Consider the following 19,907-nt stretch of genomic DNA (forward strand, 5'->3'; position numbering starts at 1 on the left):
TGGGATGAGAGGTTAGTGATAAGCTGGAAGGACACAATGCCAATTTCTGTTTTTTAGACAAAACATTTATAACAAAATGTGCCGGGTTAACGAATCTAATGGTAAACAATGTGATCACAATTATTTTGAATCTGTTTTCCAAACATGGTAAAATGAAGGTTACATTTAACCGTGTATTACACAAATTGAATATCCTTTGATAGTGGAAACACTGCATTTAAAAAAGGGAAATTAAGTAAAATTAAGTAATAATGAGTATTAATTTCTAATATGAGTTTAACAATTTTATTAATAATATAGATATATTGAAACTGGTTTAGACAACCTTTGGTTGGAAATGAAATTCAGGTTATTGGGGAAATTTGTAATGAATGAGATTAGTTTAGATTAAGATAACAATTTTGTAATTTTACATTTATTCAATAAGCCCTTATTGAGAGAAAAAAAGATTAAGATGAGGTTGTTATTTGGAATACAGCTGCCATAATATTTAACAAAGCCAAGATGGATGGAATACATAAGAAGTTTTTCTACAAAAATGAAATTTCAAGGTTCTTGATAATAACTTGATGTGCGGTCCATGATGTGAGAGTTGTTATAAATAAAATGTAAATATAACAGACCCATCACATCAAGTCCACACACCCTGTTAGGATAGATGCCGCCTGCAGCCAGTTGTTTTATAGTTTTTGATGCTTTCTGGTCCATCATACAGATTGTTGATCCTTTTGTTTTTATTTATTTTTATTTTTGAAATCCAAAGCAGAATGTGTGGATTGTGAAATGATGTGCCCCTTTTTCTTGTAAGTACAGTGGTATAAGCAGAAGAATATTTTGGATTTATGGACATCTCTCCATGACCGCAGGGTATTGTTATCATTTATTATAATATTGCCAGGAAGAAGTTGTCTTTTGAAACATGAGACTGGAGTTCTTACACAAATAGCGTGATAGAAAACAAGCCATTGTAATATATTTATGCAAGCTGGACCCAGTAATGAAGGGTTCATCCCAATATATCAGAGCTGTAGCTTTTATGCAAAGGTGCTATTAGACAAAGTTAGATATTGTTTTGGTCAATGGTCCGACATTCTGTGCAGCAAATATACAGATAACTAAATGTTTGTTTAATGAAAGGTTTAAAATATGAGTTTGTTTATGTACAAATCTAACAATGAAAAATGCGTACATTTATTCAAAAGAAAGGAAAAGACGCATGTGTTAAATTGATGGTGTAGGAATCAGCTGCTGTGAGCCCAGTGCGGGACACACTCCCTGAAGACCCAGATATTACATTTTTTGTAGATTTGAGGATGCAGTTTATCACCCAGAAGGATACTCTGTATTCAAAGTCATTGGATCCTTTTTCCCCAGCTCAAGAAACAGAGCTCCATGTTTTAGCAAAGCCTGTGAGCTGTAAAAAGAGTGTATATTTATATAGATAGTCGAGATATAGAGAGCTTTTGGTTCCATTTGAAGGGCCAGAAGTTTGTTTTTACTTCGGCAGGTAAACCAACCAAGCATGCCAAGTTAATTTGATCGGCTGTTTTCAGCCTTCCAGGTTCTTGCTGAGGTAGCCATATTAACTTTCACACATGGAAGCAGACCAGGTGACTAAGGATGCTGCATTTACAGCCCCGGACACTTGATGGGTCTGTGCAACTCACAGATTCCACCCTAGTTCTGGCCCAGTATAGCTGGGATTAATAATTCAACTTTAAGGACCCCAGAACGAGAAGAACAAGTGGTCCACAGGGGGCAACTTCTTATGAAACAGGACTTTAGAAAAGGTGATCATTTATGTCTGCCAGCCACTCTTTTCCCTCCAGCTTGACACATGGACCGTGTCATCAGTCACAAGCAGTTATGGCTGCCTTAGTAAATGAGCGTGGGATAGAGCCAGGGTTCTCCACAGTTGTTTTTATAACATACCACTTCTTGTTTTACCTGTTACCAAAGGTGTTACCAAAAGCTGAACATCCCTCCCAGAGATTACAAAAAGATATATCCAGATGTCCAAGTTAGGATCTTACGAGTATGCATTTTGTCTGTATGGACATGTTTTTTGGATGTCCAGTGGCAAATGCTACTGCAAAGGCCACAGTAAAAAGTGTTATCAGAAGTAGTTTGTAAATATAGAGTGCCAGAATCTACAGAGAGTAACAGAGGAAATCATTTTTATAGGAGAGTCCTTAATAGAAGTTTTGAGGTTTTATTTTTACACCCCCTACTGTCTACAATGTAGCAGACAAAGTAGAGTAAGAAACTAAAAAACTTTTGCCTGAATGTTTTCTTATATTTTATGAAGCCCCTAAGGGGGATGTTGGACTCTCTCCCTATGGGATTTGGTTTGGGAGGGTGTTACTCACTTGCTTATACTTTGTCTCAGCAGCTGAAGTCCTTCATTCGGATCTCACAGAGAACGTTGCTGATCTTTTAAGGTTTTTGACAAACTCATTTATGTGTTTTCTCCCCAATTCCAGATCCTAAAAGTTTGGAAGGATCTAAAACTAAAGCCAGGTGACTTGTGGATTTTTAAGAGACATTTATATATAAGGAAATGTTTGGAGACTCAATACAGCATCTATTTCATGTACAGTTTTTGCAAATCTTGAAGGAAAAGTCACCTGGATCCACACCAGACACTGCAAAAATGACTAAATTAAAGAAATCTCCGTGTTTGATTTGTTTCCCTCTTGTCATCACAGTCTAGGGTACTTTTTGATTCAATTACTTTAATTGTAAGGGATATATATATTTGAAAAATAGTTTAGCCATGTTGAAGTCATATTTGTCTTTTGTACGTCTTCCATTTTATGTAGAATTGTCTGTGTTTACATATTCTGATAAGTCAGCATGTCCACAATTCAGCTAGAAGGCCATTCTGGCCACAGGAGTGTACAGCCAGTACTCTGTAAATATGTCTTATCAATCATTTGTTTTTCACAATGAAAAGTCATTTGGTAATGAAAAAGTTGCTCAGCTATTATTTTCTCCACAATGGAGTTTTTTGCCTCTTTGGCCAGGACTACCTCCACCTAAGCGTGTGGAGGTTCCAGGTTAAAGGTGATAGCAGGTATGGTTAGTGATCAAAATATTGATCAAAAAGAGGGGAGACTGTAATGGAAATGTGTAAGTTCTGTATATAATTGTATTGTATTTTGTATGTATTGCACATTGCCCTCACTGTGCACACAGCACTAATAATGTTTTCAGTAAATGTTTACATTCTTTTGAGTCCTGATTAGAATAAGCCTGCCTATGTAACGCCCCTTGTTACCATAAATGTACAATTGTAATATTAATGTGATACCTACGTAATCATGTGCATAAAAACCTTCAATTGCGTCATAATAAAGCAGAACAGTAATTTGGAAAGATGCTGAGCGTATCTTTTGTGTCTGTTCCCTACTGCAGTAGTTATTATTAATTTGGAACCACTAATCAATATGAGGATAGGAGTTGCCTATCATCAATTCAACCGAGTCACCATGTATAAATACATAAGGGGGATATGATCGCCATGTATATATATATATATAAGGGGTCCATATAGTGAACTTGGTGTTGAGTTATTCACTTGAAGGCCATCACACAGTAGAAGGGGGACTCTTTACGTCTGGAGGAAAAGAGATTTAATCTCCAAATACAGAAAGGTTTCTTCACAGTAAGAGCTGTGATAATGTGGAATAGAGGGGGTTCTGGCCAGCTCAGTAGATTACTTTTTTTTAACAGATGCAGTTTATTTTTTTAAAAATCATCAGAACAAAATAAAACAGTTCCAAATCATAAGATGGTACAGAATAAGTACAGAACAATGTGCAAAACTCTAGCAGGTGTCGGGATCCCTGACCACAATAGGAATAAAGTATCATCCTACACAACCTATATCTATAACCTATCTATCCCTAGGTGAAATCAGCAGAGGAATAAAATGTGGTCTATCCACCTCCCAGTCCTCAGCATCCAAACCCGGGACATCAGCTTTCCACGTCTGACACAGTTGGGTCATCTTGGTGGCTTTGTGTCCTGATATCTGAAGGTACATAGAGGAAAGGATCCTATCTGCATTTTTAGAGATCAGAAAGCGCTCAACCAAGTGTGATTCCAGAGTAATTGGATTGGGGAATTGTGCCCTGACTGGATGGCGCAACTTCATATAACGAAAGAACATTCAGTTGGGAAAGTTGAATTCTTGTTTTAAGTTGTCGAAAGTCAATAAGGAACCATCTTTAAATATGTGGTTAAGGGTAGTGATACCAAAGTTAGCTCAGATCACAGGGTCTGGGACCGACCTCAAGTGTGGGAGAGATGGGTTACCCCATAGCAGTGTGAGGGGTGAATAGTTATTAGGCTCTCCCACATACCTGGTCACCTGTTGCCAGACTTTGACTGTAGTAGACATTGGGGTCATTATGCCCGGGTTAGATTTGGGGCCACGGAAGACTAAGTTTACATTGCACTGGGAGACTGCTGATGTGCTGTTCACCACCTGTTTGCTATATATATATATATATATATATATATATATATATATATATATATATATATATATATATATATATATATATATATATATATATATATATATATATTTGTTTTTACTGGTTGAACTAGATAAACTTGTGTCTTTTTCAACCTGACTGACTATGTAACATTTAATTGTTTCATCTCTCCAGGTGGTCTTCACTCATAGCAGCCAGGAACTGTATGATTATACAAGAACTTATCTTTAAATATTAACCTTATTGCCTAAGGGTCCAGAGCCGGGGTCCTAGCCATGTTTAATCATGTCTATAAATGTCAGAGTTTTACAATGAACCATGGGACGTGTAGTTCTGCAACAGCTGTAGGACCGTAGTTTGGAGATCTCTGTCCTAGAGCCAAGGCAATTTGTGTGTATGATAATATATCTCCTATACAGTGCCTGTATATCACTTGTGTATCACCTGTACATCTTGTATGTCACATGTATATCACCTGTACAATATGTATATCAGAAAAATGAGGGGAATAACTGCACTATGGTGAAATACATAAGCAATAACAATTATAGCCGCGATTCATCTATGTAACACAAACACAGTGAAATTAAATAAGAAAAAAAGGGGGGTTGAATCGCGCTAAAACTGATTGGTGATCATACACATCATTACCAAACCAAATATTTAGAACTAAGTGAAGAGTTCCCCTTTAGTGTATACATAATATACAAAACACATATCAAATGAATAATCAGTCCAAAAATAAAATGTTCAAAGTGATAATAAAAAGTCCATGTATAAAAAATAAATCACCCAAGTGATATAAAAGTATCTTAAATAAGTTCCAAAAAACATATATTCTTGCTGTGAGAAGAAAAAAGCGTGCTTGCTCCACCACCGTGTACTCAGACTGGCCGCTTACCAGAAACTCATGATCCCCCGTTACAGAGGATCAGAGAAAGCTGTTTGTTAATACTGCTTTGAACCACAACCAATGGATCAGAGACCTTATACCGAGATGGGACATCAAAGACTGCAGGGTCAGGCTAAAGATGTTCACACTGACAGGTACTCAGACATCAGCCCACAGCATTGCAGATACGGTCATAGAAGGAAAAAAAGGCTCCATATAGTGTAAAATCATTGACTTTATTGGATAAGTAAAAGGTTAAACTCACATGTTAGTAGACAATAGTAGGCATGTAGTGTAGTATGGAGTGCCGGCCGGAAGCTCACAGACAGCCCGTCCTACTGGAAACAACAGCAGCAATGGGAGGTGACGAGAACACGTCGCTCTGCCTTACGCAGTGTTTCGTGATAGAGTCACATCATCCAGGGGCCCCTGTGCTGGGCTGTCTGTGAGCTTCTGGCCGGCGCTCCAGACTACACTACATGCCTACTATTGTCTACTAACATGTGAGTTGAATCTTTTACTTATCCAATAAAGTCAATGATTTTACACTATATGGAGCCTTTTTTTCCTTCTATGACCGTATCTGCAATGCTGTGGGCTGATGTCTGAGTACCTGTCAGTGTGAACATCTTTAGCCTGACCCTGCAGTCTTTGATGTCCCATCTCGGTATAAGGTCTCTGATCCATTGGTTGTGGTTCGAAGCAGGATTAACAAACAGCTTTCTCTGATCCTCTGTAACGGGGGATCAGGAGTTTCTGGTAAGCGGCCAGTCTGAGTACACGGTGGTGGAACAAGCACGCTTTTTTCTTCTCACAGCAAGAATTTATGTTTTTTGGAACTTTTTTAAGATACTTTTATATCACTTGGGTGATTTATTTTTTATACATGGACTTTTTATTATCACTTTGAACATTTTATTTTTGGACTGATTATTCATTTGATATGTGTTTTGTATATTATGTATACACTAAAGGGGAACTCTTCAATATGTATATCACCTGTACAACACCTGTACGTCATGTATATCACCTGTACAACACCTGTACGTCATGTATATCACCTGTACAACACCTGTACGTCATGTATATCACCTGTACAACACCTGTACAATATGTATATCACCTGTACAACACCTGTACGTCATGTATATCACCTGTACAACACCTGTACAATATGTATATCACCTGTACAACACCTGTACAATATGTATATCACCTGTACAACACCTGTACATCATGTATATCACCTGTACGTCATGTATATCACCTGTACAACACCTGTACATCATGTATATCACCTGTACGTCATGTATATCACCTGTACATCATGTATATCACCTGTACGTCATGTATATCACCTGTACGTCATGTGTATCACCTGTAAACAGCACCAATAAGCACAACACTGGTTGTCACTACATCACTGTACTGTTATCTGTGCCTGAAAGAGTCGCCCACCCCGGGGAGTATTATATCTACCACCTGCCCCCAGCTCACATATATATATATATATATATATATATATATATATATATACACACATACACACACACACTCATACACTGTATATGCACAATACTGTGAAAAAGTATTTGCCCCCTTCCTGATTTTGTATTCTTTTGCATATTTGTCACACATAAATGACTCCGCTCATCAAACAAATGTTAATATTACACAAAGATAACCCGAGTAAATATAAAATGCAGTTTTTAAATGATGATTTCATTTATTAAGGGAAAAAAAAAATTGTCCAAACCTGCCTGGCCCTGTGTGAAAAAGTAATTGCCCCCTAAACCTAATAACTGGTTGGGCCACCCTTGGCGGCAACAACTACAATCCAGCATTTGCAAAAACTGGCAATGAGTCTTTCACATCGCTGTGGAGGAATTTTGGGGCCCTCTTGTTTGCAGAATTGTTTTAATTCAGCCACATTGGAGGGTTTTCCAGCATGAACAGCCTATTTAAGGTCACAGCATCTGAATAGGATTTATGTCCAGACTTTGATTGGCCACTCCATAATATTCATTTTGTTTTGTTTTTAGAGCCATTCAGAGGTGGACTTGTTGGTGTGTTTGGGATCATTGTTCTGTTGCATAGCCCAAGTGTGCCTGAGGTCAGGAACTGATGGCCGGACATTGTCCTTCAAGATTTTCTGGTAGAGCACAAAATTCATGGATCCATCAGTTATGGCAAGTTGTTCAGGTCCAGACCATCCCCCTACCACTTCCTTGTGTGACTGTTAGCATGATGTTCTTTTTATGGAATACTGTGTTAGCTTTTTGCCAGATGTAACGGGACGCCCACTTTCCAAAAAGTTCAACTTTTGTCTCATCAGTCCACAGAATATTTACCCAAAAGTCTTATGCCCCGTACACACGATAGGATTTTCAGACGGAAAATGTGTGATAGGACCTTGTTGTCGGGAATTCCGATCCTGTGTAGGCTCCATCACACATTTTCCATAGAAATTTCCGATACACAAAGTTTGAGAAATTGCTATAAAATTTTCCAACAATAAAATCCGTTGTCGGAAATTCCAATCGTGTGTACACAAATCCAACGCACAAAGTGCCACGCATGCTCAGAATAAATTAAGAGACAAAAGCCATCAGCCACTGCCCCATTTATAGTCCTGACGTATGTGTTTTACGTCACCGCGTTCAGTACGATCGTATTTTCCGACAAATTTGTGTGACCGTGTGTATGCAAGACAAGTTTGAGCCAACATCCGTCGGAAAAAATCCATGGATTTTGTTGTTGGAATGTCCGACCATGTGTACGGGGCATTAGGGATAAATCAAGATGTTTTGTGGCCAATGTCTGATGATCCTTTGTGTTCTTTTTGGCCAGCAGTGGCTTGGAGCTCTCCCATAGACGCCATTTTTTCAAAGTCTCTTTCTTATTGGTGAATCATGAACATTGACCCTGACTGAGGGAAGTGAGTGCTGCAGTTCTTTAGATGTTGTTCTGGATTCTTTTATGACCTCCTGGATGAGTCCTCGTTGTGCTCTTGGAGTAATTTTTGTAGGCCGGCCTCTCCTGGGAAGGTTCACCACCGTTCCAAGTTCTCTCCATTTGTAGATATTGGCTCTCACCATGATTGGCTGGAGTCCTAAAGCCTTAGAAATGGCTTTGTAAACCTTTCTAGACTGATACATGTCAGTTACTTTGTTTCTCATCTTTTCTTGAATTTCTTTAGGTCGTGGTATGATGTATTGCTTTTTGAGATCTTTAAGTGCTCTTCACTTTGTCAGACAGATTCTAGTTAAGTGATTTCTTGATTCAACAGGTCTGGCAGTAATCAGGCCTGGGTGCGGCAAGTGAAATTTAGGTCAGCTTTCCAAAAAAAGCGGTTAATCGAAGTTCATTCATGATTTAGCAAAGGGGGCAATTACTTTTTCACATATGGCCAGGCAGGTTTGGACAACTTTTTTCCCTTAATAAATGAAATCATAATTTAAAAACTGCATTTTATATTTGCTCAGGTTATCTTTGTGTAATATTAACATTTGTTTGATGATCTGAATCATTTATGGGTGACAAATATGCAAAAGAATACAAAATCAGGAAGGGGGCAAATACTTTTTCACAGCACTGTATACACACACAGTATATATCCCCTTTGTAGTCACTCTCTGAAAAAACAGATCTAACGATCACCTGTTCAAATATGTTAAAGTCCCCAATGTCCATGGGGTGTACTTACTTTTTCACAGACAGTATGATCCCTATGGCTCCCTAGTGAGGTCACAAGTTTACATGAAATATAACTGCCCATTCCTTACCTTTCTTTACAAATCTGATGTAGAGGAAACCCAATAAACCCAGAAATAACACGATCACAATTGTCACGCCCACAGCGGTGATAACGGCGGTATCGGTTCTGGTGTAATATTTTCTCTCTGTAATGATAAAGGACATATAATGATCTGGATGTAGAATACATATGAGGCACTTTGGTTTGTTTTTAAAGCAACACAGACAGTTCCTTTTACACAGCGGAGAACCTGGAGCCTCATATAGAGGAGGAGCTCTGTGTTTTATGGTGAAAGGATAAGAGACCCCCAATAATAACTTAAGGGGTTGTAAAGGTTCCTGTTTTTTCACCTTAATGCTTCCTATCCTATAGATTCATCCTATGCATTAAGGTGAAAAACACCTGGCAATCACGGGCCCCCAGCTCCCCATTTTACTTACATAAGCCCACTCACCTGCTCAGCTCGTCCCCGGAGTCCTCTTCTACACGGAGTCTGGCCGTTGATTGGATAGATTGATAGCAGCGCAGCCATTGGCTCCCGGGGGGCAGGACCAAGACATACACTCTGTGTCTATGGATGCCGAGTGTATGAGACAGGAGGGCGCCCGCAAGGTAATCCCCTCCGGAGAGAGCTTCCCTATGGGGTTAGGTATTGTGGGGAGGAGCCGAGAGAGCCGCCGGGGGACCCCAGAAGAGGAGGATCGGGGCCACTCTGTGCAAAACAAGCTGCACAGTGGAGGTAAGTATAACATGTTTGTTATTTTTTAAAAAATAAAAAATGAACCTTTACAACCCCTTTAGCATAGGTGTGCGCAGCCTATTGCATTACAGTGTGCACAAGGTTTAGGAGGGTGTCTATGGGAATATTTAACCATTCTTCCAGAAGAGCATTTGTGAGGTCAGGCACTGATGTTGGATGAGAAGGCCTGGCTCACAGTCTCCACTCTAATTCATCCCAAAGGTGTTCTATTGGGTTGAGGTCAGGACTCTATGCAGGTCAGTCAAGTTCCTCCACCCCAAACTCACTCATCCATGTCTTTATGGACCTTGCTTTGTGCACTGGTCCAAATCATTTGGTGGAGGGGGGATTATGGTGTAGGGGGAGGGGGGATTATGGTGTAGGGGGAGGGGGGATTATGGTGTAGGGGGAGGGGGGATTATGGTGTAGGGGGAGGAGGGGGGATTATGGTGTGGGGAGGAGGGGGGATTATGGTGTGAGGAGGAGGGGGGATTATGGTGTGAGGAGGAGGGGGGATTATGGTGTAGGGGGAGGGGGGATTATGGTGTGAGGAGGAGGGGGGATTATGGTGTGGGGAGGAGGGGGGATTATGGTGTGGGGGGAGGGGGGATTATGGTGTGGGGAGGAGGGGGGATTATGGTGTGAGGAGGAGGGGGGATTATGGTGTAGGGGGAGGGGGGATTATGGTATGGGGAGGAGGGGGGATTATGGTGTGAGGAGGAGGGGGGATTATGGTGTGGGGGGATAGGGGGGATTATGGTGTGAGGAGGAGGGGGATTATGGTGTGAGGAGGAGGGGGATTATGGTGTAGGGGGAGGGGGGATTATGGTGTGAGGAGGAGGGGGATTATGGTGTGGGGAGGAGGGGGGATTATGGTGTGAGGAGGAGGGGGGATTATGGTGTAGGGGGAGGGGGGATTATGGTGTAGGGGGAGGGGGGATTATGGTGTGAGGAGGAGGGGGATTATGGTGTGGGGAGGAGGGGGGATTATGGTGTGAGGAGGAGGGGGGATTATGGTGTGGAGGAGGGGGGATTATGGTGTAGGGGGAGGGGGGATTATGGTGTGAGGAGGAGGGGGATTATGGTGTGAGGAGGAGGGGGATTATGGTGTGGGGAGGAGGGGGGATTATGGTGTGAGGAGGAGGGGGGATTATGGTGTAGGGGGAGGGGGGATTATGGTGTGGGGGGATAGGGGGGATTATGGTGTGAGGAGGGGGATTATGGTGTAGGGGGAGGGGGGATTATGGTGTGGGGGGAGGGGGGATTATGGTGTAGGGGGAGGGGGGATTATGGTGTAGGGGGAGGGGGGATTATGGTGTGGGGAGGAGGGGGGATTATGGTGTGGGGAGGAGGGGGGATTATGGTGTGGGGGGAGGGGGGATTATGGTGTGGGGGGAGGGGGGATTATGGTGTGAGGAGGAGGGAGATTATGGTGTGAGGAGGAGGGGGGATTATGGTGTAGGGGGAGGGGGGATTATGGTGTGAGGAGGAGGGGGGATTATGGTGTGAGGAGGAGGGGGATTATGGTGTGGGGGGAGGGGGGATTATGGTGTAGGGGGAGGGGGATTATGGTGTGAGGAGGAGGGGGATTATGGTGTGGGGGGAGGGGGGATTATGGTGTGAGGAGGAGGGGGATTATGGTGTGAGGAGGAGGGGGATTATGGTGTGGGGGGAGGGGGGATTATGGTGTAGGGGGAGGGGGGATTATGGTGTGGGGGGAGGGGGGATTATGGTGTGGGGAGGAGGGGGATTATGGTGTGAGGAGGAGGGGGATTATGGTGTGGGGGGAGGGGGGATTATGGTGTGGGGGAGGGGGGGTTATGGTGTGGGGGGAGGGGGGATTATGGTGTGGGGGAGGGGGGGTTATGGTGTGGGGGAGGGGGATTATGGTGTAGGGGGAGGGGGGATTATGGTGTGAGGAGGAGGGGGATTATGGTGTGAGGAGGAGGGGGGATTATGGTGTGGGGGAGGGGGGATTATGGTGTGGGGGAGGGGGGATTATGGTGTAGGGGGAGGGGGGATTATGGTGTGGGGAGGAGGGGGGATTATGGTGTGGGGAGGAGGGGGGATTATGGTGTGGGGGAGGAGGGGATTATGGTGTGGGGGAGGGGGGATTATGGTGTGGGGGAGGGGGGATTATGGTGTGAGGAGGAGGGGGATTATGGTGTGAGGGAGGAGGGGGATTATGGTGTGGGGGAGGGGGATTTGTGTGGGAGGGGGGATTATGGTGTGAGGAGGAGGGGGATTATGGTGTGGGGGAGGGGGGATTATGGTGTGAGGAGGGGGATTATGGTGTAGGAGGAGGGGGATTATGGTGTGGGGGGAGGGGGATTATGGTGTGAGGGGGATTATGGTGTGATGGTGTGGGGGGAGGGGGATTATGGTGTGAGGAGGGGGGATTATGGTGTGAGGAGGAGGGGGATTATGGTGTGGGGGAGGGGGGATTATGGTGTGGGGGAGGGGGGATTATGGTGTGGGGAGGAGGGGGATTATGGTGTGAGGAGGAGGGGGATTATGGTGTGGGGGGAGGGGGGATTATGGTGTGGGGGAGGGGGGGTTATGGTGTGGGGGGAGGGGGGATTATGGTGTGGGGGAGGGGGGGTTATGGTGTGGGGGAGGGGGGATTATGGTGTAGGGGGAGGGGGGATTATGGTGTGAGGAGGAGGGGGATTATGGTGTGAGGAGGAGGGGGATTATGGTGTGGGGAGGAGGGGGGATTATGGTGTGGGGGAGTGGGGGTTATGGTGTGAGGAGGGGGATTATGGTGTGGGGGGAGGGGGGATTATGGTGTGAGAAGGAGGGGGGATTATGGTGTGGGGGAGGGGGGGTTATGGTGTGAGGAGGAGGGGGGATTATGGTGTAGGGGGAGGGGGATTATGGTGTAGGGGGAGGGGGGATTATGGTGTGAGGAGGAGGGGGATTATGGTGTGGGGGAGGGGGGATTATGGTGTGGAGGGAGGGGGGATTATGGTGTGGGGAGGAGGGGGGATTATGGTGTGAGGAGGAGGGGCATTATGGTGTGGGGAGGAGGGGGGATTATGGTGTAGGGGGAGGGGGGATTATGGTGTGAGGAGGAGGGGGGATTATGGTGTAGGGGGAGGGGGGATTATGGTGTAGGGGGAGGGGGATTATGGTGTGGGGAGGAGGGGGGATTATGGTGTAGGGGGAGGGGGGATTATGGTGTGAGGAGGAGGGGGATTATGGCGTAGAGGGAGGGGGGATTATGGTGTGAGGAGGAGGGGGATTATGGTGTGAGGAGGAGGGGGATTATGGTGTAGCGGGAGGGGGGATTATGGTGTGGGGGGAGGGAGGATTATGGTGTGAGGAGGAGGGGGATTATGGTGTAGGGGGAGGGGGGATTATGGTGTGAGGAGGAGGGAGGATTATGGTGTGGGGGAGGGGGGATTATGGTGTGGGGGGAGGGGGGATTATGGTGTGGGGGGAGGGAGGATTATGGTGTGGGGGAGGGGGGATTATGGTGTGAGGAGGAGGGGGGATTATGGTGTGAGGAGGAGGGGGATTATGGTGTAGGGGGAGGGGGGATTATGGTGTGGGGGGGAGGGGGGATTATGGTGTAGGGGGAGGGGGGATTATGGTGTAGGGGGAGGGGGGATTATGGTGTGGGGAGGAGGGGGGATTATGGTGTGGGGGGAGGGGGGATTATGGTGTGAGAAGGAGGGGGGATTATGGTGTGGGGGAGGGGGGGTTATGGTGTGAGGAGGAGGGGGGATTATGGTGTAGGGGGAGGGGGGATTATGGTGTAGGGGGAGGGGGGATTATGGTGTGGAGGGAGGGGGGATTATGGTGTGGGGAGGAGGGGGGATTATGGTGTGAGGAGGAGGGGGGATTATGGTGTGAGGAGGAGGGGGATTATGGTGTGGGGAGGAGGGGGGATTATGGTGTAGGGGAGGGGGGATTATGGTGTGAGGAGGAGGGGGGATTATGGTGTGAGGAGGAGGGGGATTATGGTGTGGGGAGGAGGGGGGATTATGGTGTAGGGGGAGGGGGGATTATGGTGTGAGGAGGAGGGGGATTATGGCGTAGAGGGAGGGGGGATTATGGTGTGAGGAGGAGGGGGATTATGGTGTAGGGGGAGGGGGGATTATGGTGTGAGGAGGAGGAGGATTATGGTGTAGGGGGAGGGGGATTATGGTGTGGGGTGGAGGGGGATTATGGTGTGGGGAGGAGGGGGGATTATGGTGTGAGGAGGAGGGGGGATTATGGTGTGAGGAGGAGGGGGATTATGGTGTGGGGAGGAGGGGGGATTATGGTGTAGGGGGTGGGGGGATTATGGTGTGAGGAGGAGGGGGAATTATGGTGTAGGGGGAGGGGGGATTATGGTGTGAGAAAGAGGGGGATTATGGTGTAGGGGGAGGGGGGATTATGGTGTGGGGAGGAGGGGGGATTATGGTGTAGGGGGAGGGGGGATTATGGTGTGAGGAGGAGGGGGATTATGGCGTAGAGGGAGGGGGGATTATGGTGTGAGGAGGAGGGGGATTATGGTGTGAGGAGGAGGGGAATTATGGTGTAGGGGGAGGGGGGATTATGGTGTGGGGGGAGGGAGGATTATGGTGTGAGGAGGAGGGGGATTATGGTGTAGGGGGAGGGGGGATTATGGTGTGTGGAGGAGGGAGGATTATGGTGTGGGGGAGGGGGGATTATGGTGTGGGGGAGGGGGGATTATGGTGTAGGGGGAGGGGGGATTATGGTGTGGGGGGAGGGAGGATTATGGTGTGGGGGAGGGGGGATTATGGTGTAGGGGGAGGGGGGATTATGGTGTGGAGGAGGGGGGATTATGGTGTGAGGAGGAGGGGGATTATGGTGTGAGGAGGAGGGGGATTATGGTGTGAGGAGGAGGGGGGATTATGGTGTGAGGAGGAGGGGGATTATGGTGTAGGGGGAGGGGGGATTATGGTGTGAGGAGGGGGGGATTATGGTGTGGGGAGGAGGGGGGATTATGGTGTAGGGGAGGGGGGATTATGGTGTAGGGGGAGGTGGGATTATGGTGTGGGGAGGAGGGGGGATTATGGTGTAGGGGGAGGGGGGATTATGGTGTAGGGGGAGGGGGGATTATGGTGTGGGGGGATAGGGGGGATTATGGTGTGGGGGGATAGGGGGATTATGGTGTGAGGAGGAGGGGGGATTATGGTGTGAGGAGGAGGGGGATTATGGTGTAGGGGGAGGGGGGATTATGGTGTGAGGAGGAGGGGGGATTATGGTGTGAGGAGGAGGGGGATTATGGTGTAGGGGGAGGGGGGATTATGGTGTGAGGAGGAGGGGGATTATGGTGTAGGGGGAGGGGGGATTATGGTGTAGGGGGAGGGGGGATTATGGTGTGGGGAGGAGGGGGGATTATGGTGTAGGGGGAGGGGGGATTATGGTGTAGGGGGAGGGGGGATTATGGTGTAGGGGGTGGGGGGATTATGGTGTAGGGGGAGGGGGATTATGGTGTGGGGGGATAGGGGGGATTATGGTGTGGGGGGAGGGGGGATTATGGTGTGTGGGGAGGGGGGATTATGGTGTGGGGGGAGGGGGGATTATGGTGTGAGGAGGAGGGGGGATTATGGTGTGAGGAGGAGGGGGGATTATGGTGTGGGGGGAGGGGGATTATGGTGTGAGGAGGAGGGGGATTATGGTGTAGGGGGAGGGGGGATTATGGTGTGAGGAGGAGGGGGGATTATGGTGCGGGGAGGAGGGGGGATTATGGTGTGGGGGGAGGGGGGATTATGGTGTGAGGAGGAGGGGGGATTATGGTGTGAGGAGGAGGGGGGATTATGGTGTGGGGGGAGGGGGATTATGGTGTGAGGAGGAGGGGGATTATGGTGTAGGGGGAGGGGGGATTATGGTGTGAGGAGGAGGGGGGATTATGGTGTGGGGAGGAGGGGGGATTATGGTGTAGGGGGAGGGGGGATTATGGTGTAGGGGGAGGGGGGATTATGGTGTGGGGAGGAGGGGGGATTATGGTGTAGGGGGAGGGGGGATTATGGTGTAGGGGGAGGGGGGATTATGGTGTGGGGGGATAGGGGGGATTATGGTGTGGGGGGAGGGGGGATTACGGTGTGGGGGGAGGGGGATTACGGTGTGGGGTTGTTTTTCAGGGGTTGGGCTTGGCCCCTTAGTTCCAGTGAAGGGAACTCTTAAGGCGTCAGCATACCAAGACATTTTTTTCATGCTCCCAACTTTGTGGGAGGAGTTTGGGGACGGCCCCTTCCTGTTGCAACATGACTGCCCACCAGTGCACAAAGCAAGATCCATAAAGACATGGACTTAGCAGGGATGGTGGGAAATTAACGTCAAGTGCAATAATTCACATTATAACCGTAACTAAAACATATACAATCAGGTGTAACACTCTAAAAAATAAAAATTCCAAAGTGCTATAATGGTTGAACCTCCCAAATAAAAAGTTGTTGCACTTGAAGGTAATTTGTATTGCAATTATCTGTAGAGGGGTTTCCACCATCCCTGCTAAGGCAGCACTGATGGGCACTGTTGATGGGCACTAATTGGTAGCACTGATGTGCACTGTTAGGTGGCACTGATAGCAGCACTGGTTGGCACTGATAGGTGGCACCGATGGGCACTGATTGTCAGCACTGGCACTGATAGGCGGCACTGATGGGCACTGATATGCATCACTGATGGGCTCTAATTGGTAGCACTTATGTGCACTGATTCGCAGCACTGATGGACACTGATTGGCACTGATAGGCAGCACTGATTGGAAGCACTGATGGACACTGATGGGCACTGATAGGCTGCACTGGTGGGCACTGACTGGCAGCACTGATTGGCACTGATAGGTGGCACTGATGGGCACTGATAGGCAGCACTGATGGGCACCAATTTGTTAGCACTGATTGGCACTGATAGGAAACACTGATGGGCACTGATATGCAGCACTGATGGGCACTGATATGCAGCACTGATGGGCACTGATATGCAGCACTGATGGGCACTGATTGGCAGCACTGATGGGCACTGATTGGCAGCACTTATGGACACTGATTGGCAGCACTGATATGCAGCACTGATTGACAGCATTGGTTGGCACTGATAGGCAGCACTGACTGGCACTGGGTGGCACTGACAGCATTGGTTGGCACTGATAGGCAGCACTGACTGGCACTGGTTGGCACTGATAGGCAGAATTGGTTGGCACTGATTGGCAGCATTGGTTGGCACTGATTGGCAGCATTGGGTGGCACAGATAGGGGAGAGGGGGAGTTTCACATTCAGGAGATGGTGAGAATTGCCAGAGCTGTTCAGTGTATGAAACTGTCAGATAATGACACTGCATGCAGGGAGAGAGACCAGCTGTTAAAAATCAGCGGTGATGTCGGTGGTGGGCGGGACTGAACAGTTACCAAACACCAGCCAATAGGATGGGTCTGGGCGGGCTGCTACATTTCTCTGGCTCCGCCCCCTCTCTGAAGCAGCCCAACTCAGCCACGATGTCGGGGGTGGGTGGGACCAAGCGCTATAAACACCAGCCAATGTTTGAGCTGCTTCAGAGAGAGGGCGGGGCCACATAAATGTAGCAGCCCGCCCAGACCCCATCCCAGTGGCTGGTGTTTGATGGCTGTTTGGTCCCGCCCACCCCTGACATCACCACTGACAGCTGGTCTCTCCCTGCATGCAGAGTCATTATCTGACAGTTTCATACACTGAACAGCTCTGGCCATACTCACCATCTGCTGAATGTGAAACTGTTTCCCAGGCAGCGTGGGCCACACACTTTCTTGGATGCAGCATTTTGGGGCAAATCTCTGGAGAGAGCACAGTGTGATTAGGGTGTGCCCAGGCACACCCGGCACACCCCGTGCGCACGCCTATGCCCTTTAATATGTACAAAAGCCCACAGAACAACAAAACGTATGTCCGGGGGGAGGTGTGGGTTATCTCCAGTATTAGGAGTGCGGTACTATGGCCGTGTCCTCCTCCGATGGATCTCCATGGAAGGCCGTACTGCCAGGATCTCACCTGCTGAGCTGTGATGGATGGGATGTGGTATCTCTGTAGATGGTCAGCAGTGCGGCCAAAAAGGAGTTTGAATAGAAATTCAAAATAACTGAGATGTTATCCTTCTGGCCGACCCACATGGACTCCTCCACCCTGGAAATGGTTTGGGACTCCTTTAAAGAGGCTACACAAGGACAATACATCTTGGCTGTTAAAGCCGACTGAATGAACCAAAATAGTGATACTCAAGTGTTACATGATAAGGAAATGGTTTGTGCTCAAGAGCATGTAGCTAACCCTACCTCTGACTCCTTATTGGCTCTCCAGCAAGTGGAGAGATTTGTCCCTACACGACCTCAATGTTTAATTGGGAAGCTATATGGCAGATGAGGTTTAACCACTTCCCCGGGTGGACGTCAGATGATGTCATGTACTTTAAGTGGAGATATCAGGATGATGGCGGCAGCTACAGTCATCATCCAGCTATCCTTTCTTTCAGCCGGCGGTTCCCTACAGTGTAAAAGCCATCATAGCTGCTGTTTAGCTGCTGGACTACTTTTACAGGCAATTCCCCCCCTGCCCCCCCCCCGTGCTTCTCCGGTTTATCCCGTGCAATCAGAGAGCCAGAGAATGAATCCGCCGGTGGAGACAGTTTGCCATAGAGCTGGCCATGAACTAGATGGTCCCCGGCCAATTCTATGACCCCCGAGGCCGGAAGCGACGACATGATGTCACTTCCAGCTCTGGCAGATGTAAACACTAATTTTTTTTTTTTGTTGATGGAAAGCCTGAGATCTATTTTTTTTTATCTCAGGTTTTCCAGGACTTATAGACCCCACATCTCTCTGTAAAGAGGACCTGTCATGCCCTATTCCTATTCCTAGTACAAGGGATGTTTACATTCCATATAATAGGAATAAAGTGATCAAAAAATAACAAAATTTAAGGGAAAGTATAAAAATGAAAAAAAATAAAAATAAACAATAACAAACAAAATTTAAAGTGCCCCCATCCCATTGTGTTCGCACGCAGAAGCAAACGCATGCGTAGGTCATGCCCACAAATGTAAACGCCATTCAAACAACACGTGAGGTATCATTGCGATCGTTATAGCGAGAGCAATATTTATAATGCTAGACGTCCTCTGTCACTCTAAACTGGCAAACATTTTTAAACATCGGCTATGGGGATTTTTAAGTACTGAAGATTTGGCGCCATTCCACGAGTGTGCGCAATTTTAAAGCGTGACATGTTCGGTATCTATTTACTCAGTGTAACATCATCTTTTATACGTTACCAAAAAATTGGGCTAACTATTGTGTTTTCTTGCATTAGTGTATTTTTACCAAAAAAATTGCATTGGAAAAATTGATGTGCGTGTGACATAAAAAAAATTGCAATGACCTCCATTTTATTTCCTAGGGTCTCAGCAAAAAATGGCTTCCCTGTGGCGTCAGACTGTTCTAAACACAGGAAACATGCGCCCCTTTACAGGCATACTATAGACACCCCCTAGCTATGAAATGTAAAGGAATATTACACTTTTATTGTTTCACTTTAAGCATTATTAAAATCACTGCTCCTGAAAAAACTGCAGTTTTTAAAACTTTTTTTTGCATTGATCCATGTCCCCTGGGGCAGGACCCAGGTCCCCAAACACTTTTTTATGACTATAACAAGCACTTTTGATTTCTCTCATAGACTTTTAAAGGGTGTTCCGGGGCTTTTGAATTTGCAGTGAACACCCCAAATTGTTCGCTATTCGCCGAACAGGTGAACAGACAATGTTCAAGTCGAACGTCGGGCTCATCCCTACACACCAGCAGAGAATGCTTACCTTATTGGGAGAAGTCATACTGGTAGCGGACTGCCACTAACTCTCTTACCAGAACCGCTTCAGCAACTGCACTTATTCTTGTCTTTTCTAATGACTGTAATAATGAAACTAGAAGGTAATTATGTACTTTCAGCAATATTAGAGATGGGTGTTAGGTTAACTAGCCACATACACATTAGGACCAGCATAAGAAACCACCCCACATCATTATCACT

The 19,907-nt window shown here is 46.6% G+C and overlaps 1 protein-coding gene across 1 annotated transcript in view; it reads right to left on the bottom strand.

Moving 5' to 3' along the window:
• The window catches only part of LOC141111802 (uncharacterized), a 275,091-nt gene that overhangs the window by 138,523 nt on the left and 116,661 nt on the right, over positions 1 to 19,907 (bottom strand). The window contains exon 4 of the mRNA XM_073603937.1: positions 9,183 to 9,299. Coding sequence (XP_073460038.1) covers positions 9,183 to 9,299 — 117 coding nt within the window. The remainder of the gene's footprint in view (positions 1 to 9,182; positions 9,300 to 19,907) is intronic.

Source organism: Aquarana catesbeiana, linkage group LG11 (genome assembly GCF_042186555.1).
Source record: "Aquarana catesbeiana isolate 2022-GZ linkage group LG11, ASM4218655v1, whole genome shotgun sequence".
Lineage (NCBI taxonomy): Eukaryota > Metazoa > Chordata > Amphibia > Anura > Ranidae > Aquarana > Aquarana catesbeiana.